The sequence below is a fragment of the Pogoniulus pusillus genome, chromosome 8 (genome assembly GCF_015220805.1).
Source record: "Pogoniulus pusillus isolate bPogPus1 chromosome 8, bPogPus1.pri, whole genome shotgun sequence".
NCBI lineage: Eukaryota > Metazoa > Chordata > Aves > Piciformes > Lybiidae > Pogoniulus > Pogoniulus pusillus.
Window position 1 is genome coordinate 4546019 of NC_087271.1, and position 22001 is coordinate 4568019.

Here is a 22001-nt window from a genome sequence, read left to right on the forward strand (position 1 = left end):
AGAGATACAGGCTGGGGTTGGAGTGGCTGGAGAGCAGCCAAACAGAGAGGGATCTGGGGGTGTTGATTGATACCCGCCTGAACGTGAGCCAGCAGTGTGCCCAGGTGGCCAAGAGAGCCAGTGGCACACTGGCCTGCATCAGGAATGGTGTGGTCAGCAGGAGCAGGGAGGTCATTCTGCCCCTGTACTCTGCACTGGTTAGACCTCACCTTGAGTGCTGTGTTCAGTTCTGGGCCCCCCAGTTTAGGAGGGACATTGAGACGCTTGAGCATGTCCAGAGAAGGGCGATGAGGCTGGGGAGAGGCCTTGAGCACAGCCCTACGAGGAGAGGCTGAGGGAGCTGGGATTGGTTAGCCTGGAGAAGAGGAGGCTCAGGGGTGACCTTATTGCTGTCTACAACTACCTGAGGGGTGGTTGTGGCCAGGAGGAGGTTGCTCTCTTCTCTCAGGTGGCCAGCACCAGAACAAGAGGACACAGCCTCAAGCTACGCCAGGGGAAATTTAGGCTGGAGGTGAGGAGAAAGTTCTTCCCTGAGAGAGTCATTGGACACTGGAATGGGCTGCCCGGGGAGGTGGTGGAGTCGCCGTCCCTGGAGCTGTTCAAGGCAGGATTGGACATGGCACTTGGTGCCATGGTCTAGCCTTGAGCTGTGTGGTAAAGGGTTGGACTTGATAATCTATGAGGTCTCTTCCTACCTTGTTGATACTGTGATAAACCCAAGATTGGCTTGCAGCAGAATACTTCTCTTAGTTGTATGTAAGAATATTAGGGTTATGCGATGCTGAACCCCAAATCCATCTAATTTGATTTTACTAACGGTTCAAAAGAGCCAAACTATTAAATAATTAAAAGCCATTTTTCCAAGCCAGCATAGGACTGTATGAACAAAGGAAGGTTAAAACCAGTGATTCTGTGGTGTCTATGCTGTACATGTAACAGATAGAGACCATTTACTCTCCCAGAATAGGTGTTGCAGAGTGCCTGGAAGATGAGCCACAAAGAGGCAAATACATACTACAGACATACAACATCACACAAACATTCCAGTTGGAAAAGACCCTAAGAATCAACAATTCCAAACGATAACCCTACTCTACAGGGTTCACCCCTAAACCATATCTCCAAGCACCACATCCAAATGACCTTTAAACATGTCCAGGGTTGATGACTCAACCACCTTTCTGGGCAGGCCATTCAATGCCTGGCCACTCTTTCTGTGAAAATTGTTTTCCTGATGTGCAGTGTAAACCTACCCTGCTGCAGCCTGAGCCCATTGCCTCTTGTTCTATCACTAGTTACCTTTGAGAAGAGACCAGCACTTGCATACTTGACCACATTTTTTTTTTAATTGTCTTTTTTTATATTGTAGACATTAATTAGGTTTTATTTCTTGTAAAAATGACTTAATTTATCTCTTAACGTATTCTAAAATATCAATACTGTTCCAAATCAGTCTTTCTTGACATCATATTATCGTGGGTTGAATCAGCTTCCCAGAGTTTTCATTATTTTACATCAGCATACAAATCAAAGGCACTTAGCATTCTTTGTGATGCTGGAGTTAATCAGTCACACAAGTTATCAAGCTAAGCTGTAAAATAAAATGATTCTTGTGCTCTTTTCATCTTTATCCTATGAGCAGGTACTGACTTCAGAGCAATTATTGAGTATTTTCATTAGTGTAAAGGAGGGTAAATTGTGAGATGTGGGTTTTAGAGCATAAGAAGCTGCCTAAGGTACCAGGAGTAAGCCTTTGATTTTAATAGGGCTGGTTTGTTATCCAGAAGCCATAAGCAAACAGATAGAGTTTGCAGTACCCAAAGTCATTATTTAATCTGCACATATTAGTTAAAAAGTCTTAGCAACTTGGCAACACTAGCCAAAAGGTTAAAAAAAAACCCTGCTATTTCAGAATCTATACAATGCTACTAAGCACTCTCACTGCTCCAATCTAAGAAATATTTGGGCTGGGGTATGGTGTGAGAGTAACTCAAACCTCACTGCACTGGCACCATGATATGCAACCTAACACAATGGGATCTTTATGGTAGGCATTGCCATTTTTGTATTCTTAAAATGAATGGCTGCTTTTTGTTGCAGCCTTACTGCATTAACTAATGTTTGCAGAAATAAATAAATAAATGACTCTGCTAATAAGTACAAGAGAATTTTCTTCAATGACTTTGCTAATAAGTAGAGGAGAACTTTCTTCAATGAGGATGCCTTTTCTGAAAGACCTTTTTCTGCAGGGTTATTTCAGTATCACCAAGGTTGGAAGAGACCTCACAGATCATCAAGTCCAACCCTTTACCACAGAGCTCAAGGCTAGACCATGGCACCAAGTGCCATGTCCAATCCTGCCTTGAACAGCTCCAGGGATGACGACTCCACCACCTCCCTGGGCAGCCCATTCCAGTGTCCAATGACTCTCTCGGTGAAGAACTTTCTCCTCACCTCAAGCCTAAATTTCCCCCTGGCGTAGCTTGAGGCTGTGTCCTCTTGTTCTTCATTGTTATCCCTTTAAACATGCAGACATAATGATTGCCTATAAAAAGTTGTCTTTGAGAGGGCAGATATGTATGTTGCCTCTGTTGTTAGATAATCTTTCTAAAAGCTTTAAAGAGATAAATATGCTGTGTCAAGATGGTTGCAGCTATCCAGTCATGTCAACTGGCAGGTAGCTCAGATAGGTATGTAAATTATTTCCAAGTGATGAAACTGCTTTTGTAGCAGCTGAGAGCTGGAGCAGATGACATGTGATATGTTTCTGAGGGAGAACGTGTTACATGAGAGTGCAATGGGAACTTAGCATTCTGTCAGAAATATCAGTTCTTTCTGGTCAAGCTTCAGCTGCCAGAAGGTATGGTAGTGATAGTTTTTTTTCAGCTGAGGTGTGGGATGTTTTTCTATTTTTAATGAATTTCCATGTCACAACTGCTTTGCCCTTCCAAATTTCTATAGGCGGGGTTCAGTAAGTTGGTCAAGTTTTGATGCAAAGGGGAAGACGGGAAGGAAGGAAGTTAAGTGGTTTTTCATTAGGCTGCCAGTCTCTTTCTGGTGCTCTGCATTTGCTCACACAAGCTGTTCTTAGTGAGAAGAATGCACTTCCATTTAATATCTTGTGAGAAAGACCAATCTGTGCAGTAGACTATGTAGTGGACAAAGTTCATGATCAATCTTGAAAGGTTACTTGGAATAATACACCAGATTCTGTACATCCAAAATTGTGACTGTGTGAATGCATGCTCATAGTCTGCAAAACCTTTGTCCAGCAGAAAGATGTCAGCCAGCAGTGGTAAAACAAGCTGGCTTTCCCGAGATGCCTACCATTTACTATTGAAGCAACCTGCCTTGGTGTTAGACATGTGCTGTGTAGCTGTTTTAAAACAATCTGCATCTTGTTTATGGTTCTAAACTTTGTGTGTCTTGCAGTTGGATTCTGACAGTTGTGTTAGCCAATGTTATTCCTCTACAGAGGTTTGGGTGTGTTTACAGTTAATGATGGGTTTCATTACAAAGGCTGCTTTCAGCCAGAGTAGGCTTAAGTTGAAAATGAATTGGCATTTTGCCCCTAATACTTGATACAAGCATACAGCTGTTCCCCAGAGGGTAAATTACCTCGCAATGCCTTTATATGGCTTTAGAAAATTGATACATTCCCTACGTTGCTAATAAGATAGCTCTATTTTCCTTCCATATTTGCAACACTTTATCTGTGTTTTAGAAATATAGGGCAAATAACTAATATAAAATTACATTGTTTTGAAGCTGATGCAGTTACACTTTTCACAGGAGTATCTGAGAGTTGTATACTTGAAGAGTCTTTGCACTATAGTAGAGAATTAGGTATTTCTATGTTGTCTTGATTTAAGTGGAGGATACTTGGTGCTCATCTGAAACAGCACCCACAGAAATAAATCACTTGCCAGAATGCTACACACAGTGTTGTCTCTTCAGGCTCTGGAATAAAGATGCATACAGTTTGTTCCATGCATCCTTGCTTCTGTTAAGTGGGAAACCCCCATGAAGAAAGTTGTCTCTCTTTGCTTTTTTTTTCTCCTTCTTATTTTCTTGTTATTTTTTCATTTGAAATCTGATGGATAAACACCCTATCCTCTAAGGGTGTTAACACAAAAGCTTTTCTTCCTGTAATTCTAATATTAGAATGCTTTATCAAGGCCACGTGCTAAATGGTTAAATTCAGCATGGCATCACTCTTTGTGGAGGGATTTGTGATATGAGGGATGTGATAGAAGTCTCTTAGTGGTAAAAAGTATTTGACTCATGAACTTTACAAACACTCTCTGAATGCTTTATTTTTTTTAACAGTGTGTGTATATACACATAATTTTATTAGATTAGGTCCTCAGAACATCTGTTATAGACATCTCTTAAGGTTTGCCCTGGCTGTCTCTGGTGACACCACCTTCATCCCCTTGATTTGGTAGTTATATCCCTGTTAGAAGAGGTGGTGTGGGAGTGCATTTATTTGGCTTTTTTTAGTTGGTTAGGTTTTTAGGAACAGTAACAATTAAAATTTGAGGGAGGAGGAGACAGCAGAGAGGCTGGTGATACCAAAATGTGCTTGTGAAACACTGGAATGTGTTTGTGAACAGTTACTTTCTATGTAATGGTTGGGGTAGCTAGAACTGATAACAAGGTAATGAGATAAAAAGTTCTTCAGTGATCCCTGCCTATTAAAGTGTAAATATAAAAACTAATTGCAGGCTTGTTTGGAGCTTGCCTGAGGTTCGAGGACAGACAATTGCTAAACAACATAATAAAGTCTTTTGTGCCTTACCCATGTCACACTCAGTTTTTTAGTAGTAGTAGTGATGATGTTCTTTATGGAGATCATTGAAGAATGGACAGTGCTGTTATGCTAGGCACTGTAACTCAGAAAACAGACACTTAATGCTCTAGCAGCTTCTAATCCAATTGTCAAAGCCTGAGAGAAATAAAAATCAATCCAAATAAACACTCTTGTGTCAGTTAGCTTACAGCACTGGTGTCTTTCTTAAATTCCACTTTTACTGTATTTGTCAGTTTGTTGCACTACTAACACACAGACACACACAGAATCCTGCATGTTCAAGGGAAACCGTTAAAATCCCTCTGTATGAGTGTTCCTTAGATAAGATTCCTGATATTTGTATGTACCTTTATCTAAGTGAAGAAATAGTAAAAGTTTTTACTGACTGCATTCCTGGAGACATTGCATCATTTGCATTGCAATCCTACACCACTTGTCTTGTTCCCAGTCTTTTTCACAGCAAGTGGGATTTTCTTCTGGAGGAAGACCAGTCAGATTGCTCTATTCTCATTGCATCATGTTTTGGGCTTTCCTTTTTTTCAACAAAATACTGCATATTTACTTGAAAATTAATGCTTAATGGAACTATTTTAACATTCTCTTTTTTCTTTCTTTTTTTTTTTAATTCATGGGCTCCTGTTGCTTCAGTCCTTGAGGAAATGTATATAACAATGGTCCGAATGCCGAGACCTATGGCACTCCACCCTATTAATCTTTCTCTCCAATAACAATCAACTGTTTATTTCTTCCCTTTGTTTTATGTTTTGGCCATTTATTTTTTTATTTCATTCTGTACTTTTCACCCATGGTTACCAAGTTGCCTTAATAGCCTCTTGTGATGAACGAAATGCCACATCTATAAATCTTTCTGTCTCAATTCATCCACTGTTTCAGTAGATCTTATCTTGAGAAGCCGTACTTGAGCTTTGAGGGCCTCCAGATATTTAACTTCTCTCATGTCCAAAATGCAGCTACGTCCCAGGCAGCTGTGTATTTGTAGACTGTGAATCAAACACATATCCTCTACTAACCTGAATAAACCTGAGTTCCTACCTTTCTTGCTTCTTCTAACTTGACATTCTTCCAGTTTGGTGTTTTATTCCTTAAAAAAACCTGAATGCTGTGCAAATGTTGTTTTAAAGCGTAGCAGTAAATGCATCTAAGGCAAGATGCTGTGCCAATTTTAGTTATATCAGAGTGTATGCACAGTAAAGAAATATTTCTCTTTCTGTGGGAAGTTGTTGCTTTGTCTCTGCTGTCTTTGTACACCTACAAATCCGAGGTCTGGTTTTTGTATTTTGCTAGGGATTTTATTTTATTTGTATTTCAATATATGACCTGTGATTTAACAGCAGAAAGATAGTGATGGGCATTTAAAATTCATCTGCATCACATCAGCAACAGGGTGATGACCAAACACAATTCACTATGAGAAAGAAAGCTAAGTAATGAATTCATGTTTCTATCACTGTTTAATAATCAAAACCATTATCAAGTATAAGCAGAGGCACTTAGTGTATGATTTTAAATTCCCTGCTGCTATTAATACTTTTAAATGTTACAATGTTAAATATTAGGTGCCTACTAGATTAAGAAATTATTTGCAATCAAAATGGAGAGGAGCAATCTGCATTATGTTTAACTTTTGCCTTTTGCCATGTTTCTGTAATGTAGAACAATTATACCAAGCTTGGAGTGGGGGGGTGGAAGCTGACTTACCTTTGAACCTTCATGTAGTAGATTTTAGTCAGTATACTTTTTCAGTGCCAGAGGTCCCTAGCCTAGTTCTGGCAGCATTGTATGGTGATGTAACCTTAACTGCAGTAGTTCCTTATGCCTGTAAATGGGGAGGAGGGAGGTACTGATTCCTAAACTTCCTTCAAATGTTTAAACTGGGTGCCTCCAGCACAAAGTGTGATAGAAAATGCTAGTTACGGGGAGGGGAGAGCAAGGGAAAAGCCATTTTGTGCATTTACATGTTTTGTAACTGTGAGGTCTGTTCCCCAGGCTGAGTGCCTGAATGGAAGGAAGTGCTTTGCATTCTAATAGGAACTATTCTAAGGTTGTATGTGCCATGTGAGAGATACCTTGTTTGTCTTGGTAACCTTCAGAAAATGCATTTTAAATTCTTAGATGATTTAGGGGAGGGGAAATAAAACAGGCGATTGACCAGAAACCTCCTTTATTGTTCAGATTTAGTTTGCACTATGAGTAGCTTGGTTGCTGCTGTCCTTTGAACTCATGAATGCAATTAATTAGCAATGGGACTCTGCAAGTCTCAGACCTAGCAGCATCACATGATACTGCAGGAGTAAGATCTTGTCATAGTTCACAATTGCACTTATTCTGCAAATAGTCTGGTAGGTAAAGGGCACTGTTATGATGTCAAAAATTAGCCATCAGCTTGAATGTCATCTTGAATTAGGATCTTACAGTAATGAGTTACTGTGCATATATTTTCAATCTCTAGGCTACAAGTCATTATAAATTCAAGTTCTCTATCTTTCTCCCTATAATATCATCTTTACAACGTGCTAAATCATTTTGAATTTTTTGTGTTATGGTAAACTATATTCTTTTAAATTGCTGTCCCTCTGCTTAATTGTGTGCTGATTATGCTTAATTGTAAATTCTGGAAGGAATTTATTTTTAAGTCAGACTTTTACAGCAGGAATGATTTTTGGTACCTTGTATTTAAGTAGAAAGTTATGGTCTTTTATTTTGATGATTGTGTTTTTGTGGAAGTTGTTAGGAGGAAAATATTGTCAAAGGTCTCTCATTTATTGTGAAGTATTTCCAAATATCTAATGTTGTTAAAGAATTAATGTAATGTTTATCAGATAGAATAGTTTAAGGAGATGTATTAAAGGGAAGAAAAATAAGTTTAATACTTTCCCCCCAGTCTATTTGCTGTGTTTAGTCCATACTCTTATTTGTTACTAAATTAACAATTCTAGCAAGATATGACAAGTACTGGATGCAATTTCACTTAACAAAGGGAGTAGAATGAAAATCATTTAAAAATGGTTCACACCAGCAATTCTTTGTCTGCTATTAACTGCTAAGATCTAGTCACAAAACATTATTCTGAGGAGAAAAGGTTTAGTGAACCCTAGAAATTGGATTTGATTTATGCCAGAAAATCTGCCTTTTCACTGCTTGAGATTTCTATGGAAGGAAGCCACAGTCTTTTACCAAATGGTTTCTAAGGTAACATCTTATAGCAGAGCATCTGAAACCAATTTGGTTGTTAATGAGAAATAGTTCTCAGGGCGGTGGGAAAGTGTGGAGTGAAAGAAAAGACTTCAAGATTTGGCAGTCTGTCTGTAGAGGCATTTAAATGTATGCTGCTGCTCTGCTTATGAAATTGCTACAAGAGTTACATGGTCATAACTGCCTTTCAGATGTATAGATCACTTTCCAGACTTGTCATTCCTACAAATTTAACTCAGGAGTTCTGCATGGTGAACTTAATTGTGTACAAATAGCTGTATCTTTCTAGTGTAAATGTCTTTATTCTTACAGAAAAAAGAGGTATTTTTTTACTGATTATGTCTTTTTGTTGCCAGAAATACATTAGTGATTTAATGAAATAGCATAGCATCCCACTGATGATAGATGCTACTTCCACAGTTTAGCAATGCATTCTGAGAAGTTAGTTTAGTATCTCTTTTTCTAATGTTCTGACTACATAATTGTAGGTCAGTGACCAGAGATGTATGGTCACTTTACAGTAGATGATCTGAATATCCTTTATGGTCAGAGCCTCTTTGAGATGGAGGGAATAGAGTGCTTCTGTCAACAATGGCCCATTGCCATTTCTTCCTTCCTCTCAGGAAGAGAGAAATCTAGCAGTTCTGGCTTCCCTTTCCCTGGATACATAATAAACATGTAAGGGCTCTCTCTTACTCTTTTGCATTGCAGCAAGGCTGTATTCCTGCTTTCTGTTCCTAGGTGCTGTGTTGAGATGCCCAAGTACAATCACAGAGTTTAAAGTCTTCCTTGCCTACTTTTCTTCTTGTTACTGAGCTCTTATCCTCTTGTTCTGAGTCACCTAGGAGAAAAACAGTCCCAGAGAGATCTCTTTTCACTAAGCAGTGGATCATATTTTGCAAAATAAATGAGAATATTAACAAATTAAAGCATTTTTTCTTGAGGGAAAAAAAATGAAGGGGGGGAGTGATACCCACAGTTTGAATGGCATTTACAGAGGCAAAAGAAACTCCATGGTATAATCCTAGACCTAACCTGTGTAGTCTAATTAACATTGTTTTGTTAGCACAGTGATGTTATTTAGTACCATTAAAATGCCACATACCTACGTGTTATGGCATTAACAGCTGTGCTGGATGTAAATGCAACAAAGACCAAATTCTCTGGTGGGTCTTCTTACACCAATGTGGTGGTGCAATATGTAAATACATTCCTTACTGTTATGCTGGCAGGGTGGTCCTCACTGTCCTCTGAGGTTTGGAGAAGTGGATTCATGTCCTTGTTTCAACTTCTGTAGCTCACATTGCACTATGTTTGTGCACAGTAGCCTCATTCAGTACCTGAGTTACAGCACTGCAGTGGCATTTTCATGTTGTACCATCACAAACTACAGTTATTCCTACAACTTTCAAATAGCTTCAATGGCCTTGAGAGGTCAAGTTTTAGATAACCCCATGTGCTGCTTCAGTTCTGACCAAAGCACTGGTTACATAGTATGAGTCTCTTCAGTACATTCATGTTGTCATTGACTTTGTCCTACGTGAGAACTGAGATACCTCAGATATGGTCTCTAAATATTCTGGCTGTCCTTTTATTAACAGGAACTCTTCTAATGTAAGTGATTCCAATAATTTTAAGTAGCCAAAGTTATTCATGGTGCAGAACATTTTTGCATAAACAGATAAATAATGCTTTCACATTTCACAAAGACCATGAAGCCAGACTCCTGCACAAAGGAAGACAGAAAAGGAGAGAAAATAGGCCTTGATTCTCTTCTGAAAAGCTTGGTGCTTTGGATCTGTCTCTGTAGTTCTACAGCTTCCGTGAAGGAGAGAAGAAAGTTTAATGAGGCTGAGAGTCAGCTGAAATGGTGCATAAAAATCTAGGAGAGGCAGAGTAGTGTTTTGGTTTGTTAGCTGTAGTAAATTTTGGTGTTTCAAGGGAGTGAGCCATGTTGTTGATTTTTGTCTTGTTGGAGGGGTTTGCTGGTTAGTTCTATTTGTTTCCCCTGTAGCAATTGCAGTGTGAACAGGATGCTGCATTCCTAATAATCTCTGGAACTTTTTATGGATTACTAGAGCATGTTTCTCATTCCAGTTTTGATAGCAGTCATCTTCAGGATGTCAAGAAAGTGATGAGTAATCATGACATACAAACCAAACATAATCAGTTAAGCCTGATTTTCAATGGATTTGTGTCCTCTGACTTATGTAGATGTACCCACTAAAATATCCTTGTGCCTCCCAACACATGTGAAATTGGATTTTGTCTATAAACATAGGTATCACTGTGAATTACATGTCTGAGCAAAGAGCAAATCCTGGACATGTAAGAATGCTAATGTGTTGTCTCAAAATGTAGAAAACCCAGAAATTCAAGTCACTGCTCTTTTTGTCACCCTTCCACATCTGTGAAGTGTAGCATTTAATCACAAGAGTAAACACAAGAATACTGTGATTTCTGAAGTCTAGAGATGGTCACATTGGTCACATAATTAACTTCATCATGAAGAACAGGTTTCTAAGTTGGCTTGCAAAGTGATAGTATTGCATTGTTGTTATGCCTTCTTTTTAATTATTATTTTGTGCATCAGGACTGTTGTAGTTCATTTTTAGGCACAGAAATGGAGATAATTCCTTACAGACTGATCTGTGAAACAAGTGTGTGTGCTATCACTGAACGGGGAACAATGAGAAAACTAGTCTGGATTTTCCTTCTTCCACTCTTTCCCTTTAACTTAAAAGGGTTAAATGTTTAAAAAAAAAAAAAAGAAAAGTTGTTTGTGCTAAATGTTCTTACTGAAATCCATTATGCATGAAAAGAGTGTGAGTCCATTTGCAAGACCTCTAAATGAACTCCATTCATTCCCTGCTTAGAAATGTCCATTCAGCCAGAAACAGACACAATAGTTACAACCTTGTTTGTTTGGCACCAATACTAGCTTATTAAAAGCAAAGGGGTTGTTATGAAAAAGCATAGTAACTTTTCTGTGCTAGTTATATAATTCTTTTAACAAGATTTCTTTGGTATCTGATTAGTGTAGTAATTGCATATATATTATTTGCACTGTAGTGTTGCACAGTAGTGTTGCACTGATCTAAAAATCTTAAACATTTGTGAAGATTTTGAAAGAGCTGTTTTTAGAATATAAGTTGATCCTTCTTGGCTTATTTTGATGTAAAAGAAGTTATGGGGCTGTGACTCAGAAATTAAGCCACATATGAATCATAATTAGTGGCTATGAAGAAGAAAGTTTAGAAGTGATTTCCCATTGGAATGGGCTGCCAGGGGAGGTGGTGGAGGCACCATCCCTGGGGTCTTCAAGAAAAGACTGGATGAGGCACTTAGTGCCATGGTCTAGTTGACTGGCTAGGGCTGGGGGATAGGTTGGACTGGATGATCTTGGAGGTCTCTTCCAGCCTGGTTGATTCTATGATTCTAAGTTTTGTCTTTTCAAACATGAAAACTTTGTTTATATTTAGAAGGTAAAATACTGTGCACCTGGTGAAATTGTGGAAATACAGTCTTATTGTTTCCTCACTCTAAAATCCATGAAGGGGATAAATCAAGACAAATCAGGAATCAAATACTCTCTATTTTGTAGTTCATAAAATAGGGGTTGTCCTGTTGTGATCAGCAGAATGTCATAATCCTCAGGTACATGGGTGTCCCTGCCCATGGCAGAGGGGTTGGAACTAGATGATCCTTGTGGTCCCTTCCAACCCTCATTCTATAAGTGTGTGCTACCAGACCATATTACTTCTTACTTAGTTGAAGTACTGAGGAAGACTAAAGAGGTGTCATTGGCTTTCCTTCTAAGATTAGGAATAAGCAGAAATAATAAACATTTAGGAGAATCTACTTGCATGTGAGGCTTCTAAGTTCTTGGGTTTGCATGCATATCGTTACAAAGTGTGTGAGAGACTTCCCTGGGTGTTCTGTATCCAGTTTAGGTATGGGAGGTTCTAAGGATGGCTGGAAAGTAAGTGTCTGTGTTTTCATCTGTCAGTCTGGGTGGCCATGTACATTTGCTAGTTTCCTAACGTGCAGATAGCATTTGATGTAGAAAGAAATGTTGTATTTGGCAGGGAAGAGAAAGTTAACAGCAGATACAAATGTCACCATTCTTCTTCGACCTGGAATCCTTTGTTTAGGTTCAGCAGTGGCTGAAGACCCTGATGCTGCCACAGCTGCACTGAGGCCCTTCTGCCTTTAGTGCTGTGGCCATTTGCATGACGTCTATTGTTTGTAGCACTGGGGTCTTTACTAATCATCATCTCAGAAGGTGGCTTTGGTAGCTGACTGGAACTGAGCACTTCCTCAACAAACTGTAGAAAATAGTGTGTGTGGGAATCGTGTGAATGAGGGCAAGGGGCTCATGGTAGGAAAAACAACTAACAGGAAGGGGTAAGTAGAAACATCATCCTTCTTGCTCTTAACCAGTTCTTTATCTGACAGTCCTCCTGCTGGTTGCTTTTCCTGCTGAGTCTCCTCCTCCTTCCCTCCTCTTGACATGCAGAATACACATCCAGTGAATACCTACACAATGAGAGTTACAGTACTTTGGTTCTGAAAATCTCTGTATGCCTGTTCAGTAACCCTTGTGTAGGATCCCATTGTTTTGGTTACTGCTGAGCTTGACATGTGGTTTGCACCTGTGCCATGGTTCAGTTTGGAGTTGTATGATGCATTAATAACTTGAAGCTACCAGAACTTTATAGTAGAACTTTTGGGATATGCATTCTGAGAAGTAAATAAGTTGTATTTTGTTTCTTAATGTTAATATTTTAGTCTGTAAATGTTGTACTCCCATGTGAGAGTTAAGTGCCATATACTAATTTTCCATGAAGTATGTGTTTTCTCTTTGCTGAAAGAGCCTGATGAAATCACTTTTTTACAGTTCAGTGCTGTTGATTATGTGATTTGGGTAGATTTATTTCTGATCAGTGTCAACTTTCTAGCTTTTTATCTGTTTTCCCAGCCCAGAGATCTGTCAGTTTGCTTGTTTTTTGCTTCCGTGGAATGGAAATTGACTAAGACGAATCAGTGACAATATACAAGAAAAGCAAAACAGAAAGTAAAAAAGGATAAAATATGTCCCACATAATCCACTGCTGACAATTCCCTTCTGATTTTGTTTGTTTAGGTACTTCCCATCGAGGTGGCTATTCCCATGATGCTGTGGTCCATGCATTGCAAAACTGTGGCATTCGTCATATTGACACAGCAAAAAGATACGGCTGTGAAGCTCTCCTCAAGAAAGCTATTGCAGAGAGTGGCGTGAAGCGAGAGGACCTCTGGCTAACTACCAAACTGTGGCATGGTGATTATGGTTATGAGAACACAAAAAAAGCCTGCTTGGAGTCATGTGAAAGACTTGGCGTTGAATATCTTGGTAGGAATCTTTATCTATAGCTCGTTTATTGTGCCTGCCAAAGATGGATGAATTCCTGAAAGATGAGGTGTAGTACAGATAGATCACAGAAACCAAACTCTGTCTGTATTTGCACATTTGCAGTTTTCTTGTTCTGTTTTTCCTCTAGGAAGTTGACAGGCACATAGCTGAGAGCACAGACTTTTGCCTTGTTGCAAATATTTGAAGAGATCCAGATACATTTTTTAATGGTAGATGTCATTGTTAAATTGATTTGAGGAACCACTACATGAGTTTTATCTCACCTTGAGTAGTGTGTCCTGTTCTGGGCTCCTCAATTCAAGAGAGATGTTGAGGTGCTGGAATGTGTCCAGAGAAGTGTGACAAAGCTGGTGAGGGGCCTGGAGCACAGCCCTGTGAGGAGAGGCTGAGGGAGCTGGGGGTGTGCAGCCTGCAGAAGAGGAGGCTCAGGAGTGACCTCATTGCTGTCTACAACTACCTGAAGGGAGGCTGTAGCCAGGTGGGGTTGGTTTCTTCTCCCAGGCAAGCAACAAGAGAACAAGGGGACAAAGTCTCAAGTTGTGGCAGGGGAGGTCTAGGCTGGATGTTAGGAGGAAGTTGTTGGCAGAGAGAGTGATTGGCATTGGAATGGGCTGCCCAGGGAGGTGGTGGAGTCACCATCCCTGGAAGTGTTCAAGAAAAGACTGGCTGGGGCACTTAGTGCCATGGTCTGGTTGACTGGTTAGGGCTGGGTGCTAGGTTGGACTGGATGATCTTGGAGATCTCTTCCAACTTGCTTGATTCTATGATTCTGTGATCTTTTACTGGAAACATCTGAAACCTGTGAAACGAGAATTTGTGAACTTCACAGTAAATTACTTGTAACAGGATGACACAGATTCTTACCTATATCTCTAGGAATTGGAGCCCTTTCTAAAACCTGTATGTCAAATAGCTTTTAAAAACTTTGCATAACTACCTTTGGTTTCGTCTGCTTAATGCAATATACTTTGTGGAAAATACTAGAAGTTTCTACAAGGTTTAAAAGATTGAATTAGACTTACTTCAAACCTGCTTGTTACTCCCTTGTTTGGCAAAGAGTTGCAATAATAGCACCAATTAATTCTTAGCAATGGGTCATAGGAGAGGAGTACCTGATGCTTTTTTTTATGCCTTTGCTGCCTCTTTTCTATCTGTAGCAATGAAAATGAACAAGAAGTAAAAGAAGACTAAAGCAATAATCTAAAATAGTGACAGTGGTGAAGGTAGTGTTTATGCTAATAATCAAGGAATACTTGATCCAGCTGTCAGGTGTTGTCTGACAGTCAGTGTCCTGAAAACTCTCATTTTGCTTCTTCCCTCACCCTGTCCCTCTGTTACCAACAAGTAAACTTTAATGAAGAAATTAATGGCTTTTGTGAAATACACATTTTACAGAAGTAATTGGATGGTATATTAATGCAGCTGTGTGCTCTGTAGTGGCTTTTTGCTAGGGTACCTTGCAAGATTAAGGGGGAAAAAAACCCCAGTTGAAGACTAAGATGTTTGTATGTACATCTTTGGCTCCATTCTTTCTGGAAATGTAGCCCTTAACTTCCTGCACAGGTAGAGAACAATGCAAAATGAATTCAAACCTCCTTTTGTCTGTCCTGTGCAAATACAGGTCACTGCAAGGATGTTTTCATAATGCTTCAAGCCCTGACTTTCTTCTTTAAGCAAAATATGTTGCCTCCTGTCTGCCTTTTTCTTATGTTTTGCTTGCTTTCCTTTTTTTTCTTTGCCTTTGTATGACACTAGTGCTGAATGTTGATGAGATGAGAGGAAAACTTACTTCCAGGAAGTAATTTTTGCTGATTCCTTTTGGTACTGTAATTTGCTTTTATATTCTTAGCCAGTGGAGTGGTTAAAGTAGGCACTTAGACAAATGCTTCACTTAGGTATTGCTGCTAGCAGAAACACATGAAACAAGGGAACAAAAATACACCTGAGAGCAAGAACTACACAAATACTGCCAACCTGTGAGTGAATCCTTGAGCTAGCATAAACAGAATGTCAGTTTGTGAGATAAATTCAGCTCAGACTTCTTTTTGCTCATATATACCAAGACAAAATAAGGAGTATTATAACTGCCTGTGCAGTTATCTGCCACACCATTTTTGTTGTTGTCATTTGTGGTTTGGTTTTTTGTTTCATTGGATTTGGTGTTTAGGTTTTTTTTATGCCCTCAGCTGTCTTCCCTACTTCTTCACCTTTCTTCTACTGATGTGGAGATGTCTGAAAATTGATAAAGCTCTTCCTGAACCACCACTTAATCTGACATAGTGACCTAAATCAGTGCTGGTTTCTGCTTGCTTTAACTTGGTGATTTGTAAGTTGTGATGGCTCAGGAAACAATTCACATGCAGTTCACTGATCTGTCAGCGAGGATGGTGACCTGCAAGAATCATAGGATTGCAAATAGAGTAACAGTTTTTGGCTGCTTGGGTTTAATCCCTGTTGGATCAGCTTTTGCAACCATTTTTGTAATGATCTGCACTCGTGTGGAAGAGATAAGGTTGAGTTCTATGTTTAGTGTTTTATATATATGTACACTGGGGAAGTAGACCCTTAGAGGAGACACGATACAGGCTATGTCTCATGGGGTTCGTAGAAAGAATTGTGCTTTAGAGAGTCCTGCTTGAGAGCACTTAGATGGAAGGTGCTGTTTAAAGGATTTTCAGGCAAAAAGTGGAAATATCTTGAAGTTTTTTTTCCAGGTGTTTCAAGAATGCTTAGAATAAGAGCTTTTTAACTGTAAATTGAGGCTTACCACAAGTCTAACAAAAATAACTGGAATGCAGAAGATGGGTTTGAAAGTATGGCTATAAGCTTTAAGCACTGAGCTTTAGATATTCTAGATCTATTTCCATTCATACCTGCATATTGTATCCCTATTTTGCTGCTCAGTCTTATACCATAGAGAGGTGATGAAATCCATGACAAGAAAAGATTTGGTAATAACAGACATTTTTGTCCAAGCCTCTTTGGGAAAGGAAATTCTTTAGTTAGAGTTGTGGAAAAGCTGTGAGCTTTTCAGTGAAATGAAAATGCTAAATAAAGGTAAATGAAATGTAATTAAATCAGAATTGCCTGATTTCATTATACAATGTGAACTAAATATGTTGATGTTCACAGCACTTCTGTAAAGGTACTTCATTCATATAGAAAACTGATAGACCCAAAATAATATATCTGTGATGTTAGACTTTTATATTGGAGGGAAAGTTAATCATTCAGAAGACTGCAGGAAGAAGAAGCTGTAGGATCCCTGTCAGATAAATGTGTAACTAAGCTTTTTGTTCCAACTTTATGGTGGATGCTGGAGTCATCTCCCAAGGAAAGTGGTGGATTCTCCTACACTGGGCAGTTTGGAGACTCAGCTTGACAGTGCTGGGCCAGCTCATTTCAACTATACCATTAACTAGAAAGGTTGGATCAGATGACACTTGGGGTCCTTTCTAACCTGTCCTTCTGTGATGGGTTACATAGTCCAGGCTGAATTAGAGCTGGGGAATAATCTAACCATAATTACCAATGTTAGCAGTATATAGAATGCCAGCTGTTGAAAGAGATGAACTGTTGAAAGCAGTCACACTTTTCTAAGAGAAAAGTATTCCATGTAAAATATTGTTAGGAGATGTTTTTCATAACCACTTTTGGGGAAAATGATACCAGCAGGAAAATGGCATAACAGTGTTCCAGGACTGTTATTTGAATCAGTAGGTTGTAAAGCCACGAGAAGCTGGGAGTTGATATTATATGTGGGCAGTGGTTGTAACATGCTCTGCCTTTTCTAAATGTGGTCCCCATCTAGCAGTCAGAGTAAACCAATATGAAATGGCAGCAAATCTTGCAGGTTTGGCAGTAGCAGAATACATGCCTTGGGATTTGGATCAGACCTCCAGAGTAACTTCTTGAATGTAATTTATGGGCTATGGAATTCATAAACAGTTTTATTTTCCTTTTCACTGTTCCGAGTCTGCCACATTCAGGCAAATGAACCAATCTTAAATCCCCAGCTGGAGTTGGACAGATGTTCTGTCAGCATATTCAGTGGAATAGTTGAATCATATGACACCCAGTTCAGATTGTCTGTTAATTCTGAACATTTTGGAGCTTGCTTTACACTGATCCTTGTTCCACTAGAGTAAAAGAAGAAATAAATTAAAAGATTGGCTAGGAGAGAAAAATGCATCATGTACATACTAAGTGCAGTGACAAATAAAGCAGGGAAAATACAAACAGTGCATCAAGTTAACTCTGCAAAGCATTGAAAAGTATACATGTACTGTCAGGGTACACGAGCCAGGGCTTGTGCTTAACAATCATGTTTGTTTTGGTGAATTTTGACCCTGGTGGATTGGGGTCTTTTAGTACCCTCCTAAAAGGTCTTTTAGTACCCTCCTAGGAGTTTGAATGAATTGCCACCTCTGATTTCCATGAGAACATGCAGTTGGTTTTCAGATGTGTAAAATGTCCCTGTGCTTCTGAGTTTAAAGGAACTGTGCTGATTGATTGTAGGTGTTGCAACCACTTCAAGTGATGAACCCCTCCATTTTAAATACATGTGAAAGCAATTCATGCGTGGATTTTAGTTTTCCTGTAGCACTGTGTTGATGTTAGGAGGAAGTTCTTCACAGAGAGAGTGATTTGCTATTGGAATGGGCTACCTAGGAAGGTGGTGGAGGCACCATCCCTGGAGGTGTTCAAAAAAAGATTGGATGAGGCACTTAGTGCCATGATCTAGTTGATTGGACAGGGCTGGGTGGTAGGTTAGACTGGATGATCTTGGAGGTCTCTTCCAACCTGGTTGATTCTATGACATTTGAACTTCAGGCCCTGATTTAACACTGCACCACTACTGCATGATTGTCTGTAAAGGATGCTTTAAAATACCAAATCTAAGAGTGAATGTTTGGAGCATTTTGTTCTCTCTCAAGTGCATGCTGGTACTCCAAATCATTGAGGAGGTGTTCAGGAAAAGACTGACTGAGGCACTCAGTGCCATGGTCTTGTTGATTGGACAGGGCTGGGCAATAGGTTGGACTGGATGAGCTTAGAGGTCTCTTCCAACCTGATTGATTGTATGATTCTAAGATTATTTTTAACAGGTATGATTGGAATACATCTCTAAGTATTGATTTTTCTGTCCCTTGTCACAAGGCATGCCACCGTCATTCTCAAGAGATAAAAAGGTAGTCAGTTGTAAAAAATATTCAGCAATAAAATAACATGTCATAATTACTGGAACTTTAAGCTATTTTGATAAATAATTGTAAAAAAAAAAAGAATATTCTTGCTATTCCTGAGGAGGGCAAATATTTTAGGCAAAAAAAAACCTGTATACACATGAAATCAAGATGAAATCCTAGACCTTGGTTTGTGAGGTGCTTACTGGTTTTATTGGCCAGGAACTACAGAAAGTTTTCTAACAGACAGTAGAAGTCAGCAGTTCCTAATTTAAAGTGAGCTATGCTTGGTTTATCTAGAGTGGCTACTCCATTGTTCATTGCAAGGTACATTGTATTGCTTCTGCCTCTAGCTATGCTGTGGTGGTTTATGGCTGACCATCCCACTCTTTATCTCCAAGATAAGGTACCTTTGCCCCACATCTTTTGCAAACTCCTTCTCAAGTCAGGAGGTCTGCTCTTGATGATCTGGTAGATGCTTTTTAGGCCTCGTGTCTGTATTTCTAACTGTGAGGCAATTTTTATTTCAAAGAGCAAAATGGATTGATAGGAACATAGTGAGCAGCATTCCTCTAAAATAAAAGGCCTAAATGATGTTCCCAGTGAGGAGGAGTCAGACAATATACAGTGAAGAGGGGTTTCTTTTGTTTCTTTGTTTTTCTTTTCATATCCAAGGCCAGAGAGATCTGTGTGCAATTGTTTAAAAGTCAAATGAGCTACTGATGTCAGCAAGTGACCAATTGGGTCATGATTTTTGTGATAGACACAAAGTATTCTTTTCTTTAATATGTGTAGTGTACCTTCCCATTCAAAATTTGGTACTGTTCTAATTGGATTCTTTGTATGAGCAAAATACTGTAGTTACCAATGCTGTAGTAACACACCCAAATGGGAAATTGTGTATTACAGCGGATTTTGTTTTACCTTTTCCTCTTAAATTGAGGTTGAATTTGGATTTGTAGAGGTGATATATCAGCCCAGTGGCATAGTAATCATTAGTGCACTTCTTAAATGTGAGTAGGAAAAAAAATACACCAAAGGATCTGTATTTCCAGAAATACAGGTCCTTTTCCTCAGGGCTGCTCTCAGCCGTTCCCCACCCAGCCTGGGTCTGTGCTTGGGATTGCACTGACCCAGGTGCAGGACCTTACACTTGGCCTTGATAAATTTCACACGATTGACCTCTGCCCACCCCTCCAGCCTGTCCAGGTCCCTCTGGCTGGCATCCCTGACCTCTAGCAAGTCAACTGTGCCACACAGCTTGGTGTCACCTGCGAACTTCCTGAGGGTGCACTTGATTCCTCCGTCCATATCACTGACAGAGAACAAAAAACTCTGCTCATTGCAAACAGCCTTTTTTTTTTTCTTTTAAATTTCTTAACTCTGTCTTTGAACTACCCAGAAAGGAATATTACAAAGCAGAAAGACAATGAATGCATCAGTCCTGCATTTATTTCCTTTTTCCTGTTTCATGTCAGACGAATGAGTGTGGCAAATGCCAACACCTCTTTGCCCAGGGTGTTTGCAGTTTAATCTCCAGTTAGAATTTGCACAGAAATGGAATGAATGTCTAGCAGTGTTTGTAAACTTATAAAGGAGTTACTGAACTGTAATGTTTGAAATTTAGGTGACTGGATTTGGAACCTTGGTCTGAAGGATGGCCAAGGGATATCAGGCCCAGCAAGCATGGGTTTAGGAAGGGCAGGTCCTGCCTGACCAACCTGATCTCCTCTTATGATTGGGTTACCCACCTGGTGAATGTGGGGCAGGCTGTGGTTGTAATCTACCTGGACTGCAGCAAAGCCTTTGACACCATCTGTGACAACAAGCTCCTGGCAAAGCTGGCAGCTCAAGCATTGGATGGATTCAATCTGATATGGGTCAAGAACTGGCTGCAGGGCTGGGCCCAGAGAGTGGTGGTGAATGGTGCCACATCCAGTTGGCAGCCAGTGACTAGTGGAGTTCCCCAAGAATCAGTGCTGGGCCCAGTCCTGTTCAGTATCTTTATTGATGATCTAGATGAGGGGGTTGAGTCATCATGAGTAAGTTTGCAGATGATACCAAGCTATGAGCAGGTGTGGATCTGTTGGAGGGTAAGAGAGCCCTGCAGAGGGACCTTGCCAGACTGGATGGGTGGGCAGAGGCCAATGGGATGAGATTTAACAAGGCCAGGTGCAGGGTTCTACACTTTGCCCACATCAACCCCAAGCAGCACTACAGGCTGGGGACAGAGTGGCTGGAGAGCAGCCAGGAAGAAAGGGACCTGGGGGTGCTGGTAGAAAGTAGCCGAACATGAGCCAGCAGTGTGCCCAGGTGGGCAGGAGAGCCAATGGCATCCTGGCCTGGATCAGGAACTGTATGGCCAGTAGGACAAGGGAGGTTATTCTGCCCCTGTACTCAGCAGTGGTCAGGCCACACCTTGAGTGCTGTGTCCAGTTCTGGGCTCCTCAGTTCGAGAGATGTTGAGGTGCTGGAACGTGTCCGGAGAAGGGTGATGAAGCTGGTGAGAGCCCTGGAGCACAGCCCTGTGAGGAGAGGCTGAAGGAGCTGGGGGTGTGCAGCCTGCAGAAGAGGAGGCTCAGGGCAGACCTCATTGTTGTCTATAACTACCTGAAGGGAGGCTGTGGCCAGGTGGGGTTGGTTTCTTCTCCCAGGCAACCAGCAATAGAACAAAGGGACACAGTCTCAAGTTGTACTGGGGGAAGTCTAGGCTGGATGTTAGGAGGAAGTTGTTGGCAGAGAGAGTGATTGGCATTGGAATGCTCTGCCCAGGGAGGTCATGGAGTCACCATCCATGAAGGTGTTCAAGAAAAGCCTGGATGGGGCACTTAGTGCCAAGGATTATTTGATTGCATAGGGCTGGGTGCTAGGTTGGACTGCATGATCTTGGAGGTCTCTTCCAAGTCGGTTGATTCTATGATTCTAATACATGTAAATCTCTCATTTTTAGCATAATTCATGTTGAAAATGCTTCCTTTTTTTCGTGAGACAGCATGCGAAAAATACTTTCCTGGTACAGGCAGTTTCAGTAATTACTCAGATAATTTAATCAGCAGTAAGTCTTAATTGTGTTTAAAACTGTGCTGCCATTTCATAAGATATAGTAAAGTGTGATTTTTTTGTTCCCTGAAAATTTATAACCAAACTTCTCACAAATGCTGCCACACCATTTTATAAAACTAAGAAACAAAAACCTGCATGAAAGATTGGGCTGTAATTTTCAATGGAAATGTATTCCTTAGAAAGGAAAAAAAAAAAACCATATCAACTACCAAGGATGTATAAAATGCCTATAGAACTGCCAGATTTATCTTTCACAGACCTGAAGACTTCTAGCAGTTCAGCACTAGTCAAATATTAATTTTAGTGACCA

At 40.1% G+C, this 22001-nt stretch overlaps 1 protein-coding gene across 2 annotated transcripts in view; it reads left to right on the top strand.

Annotated features, from left to right (window-relative positions):
- Positions 1-22001, top strand: part of LOC135177294 (uncharacterized oxidoreductase ZK1290.5-like) — a 65836-nt gene that overhangs the window by 1090 nt on the left and 42745 nt on the right. For both annotated transcript variants that reach the window (XM_064147062.1, XM_064147063.1), the window contains exon 2: positions 13173-13421. In XM_064147062.1, the coding sequence (XP_064003132.1) occupies positions 13173-13421 (249 nt within the window). The remainder of the gene's footprint in view (positions 1-13172; positions 13422-22001) is intronic.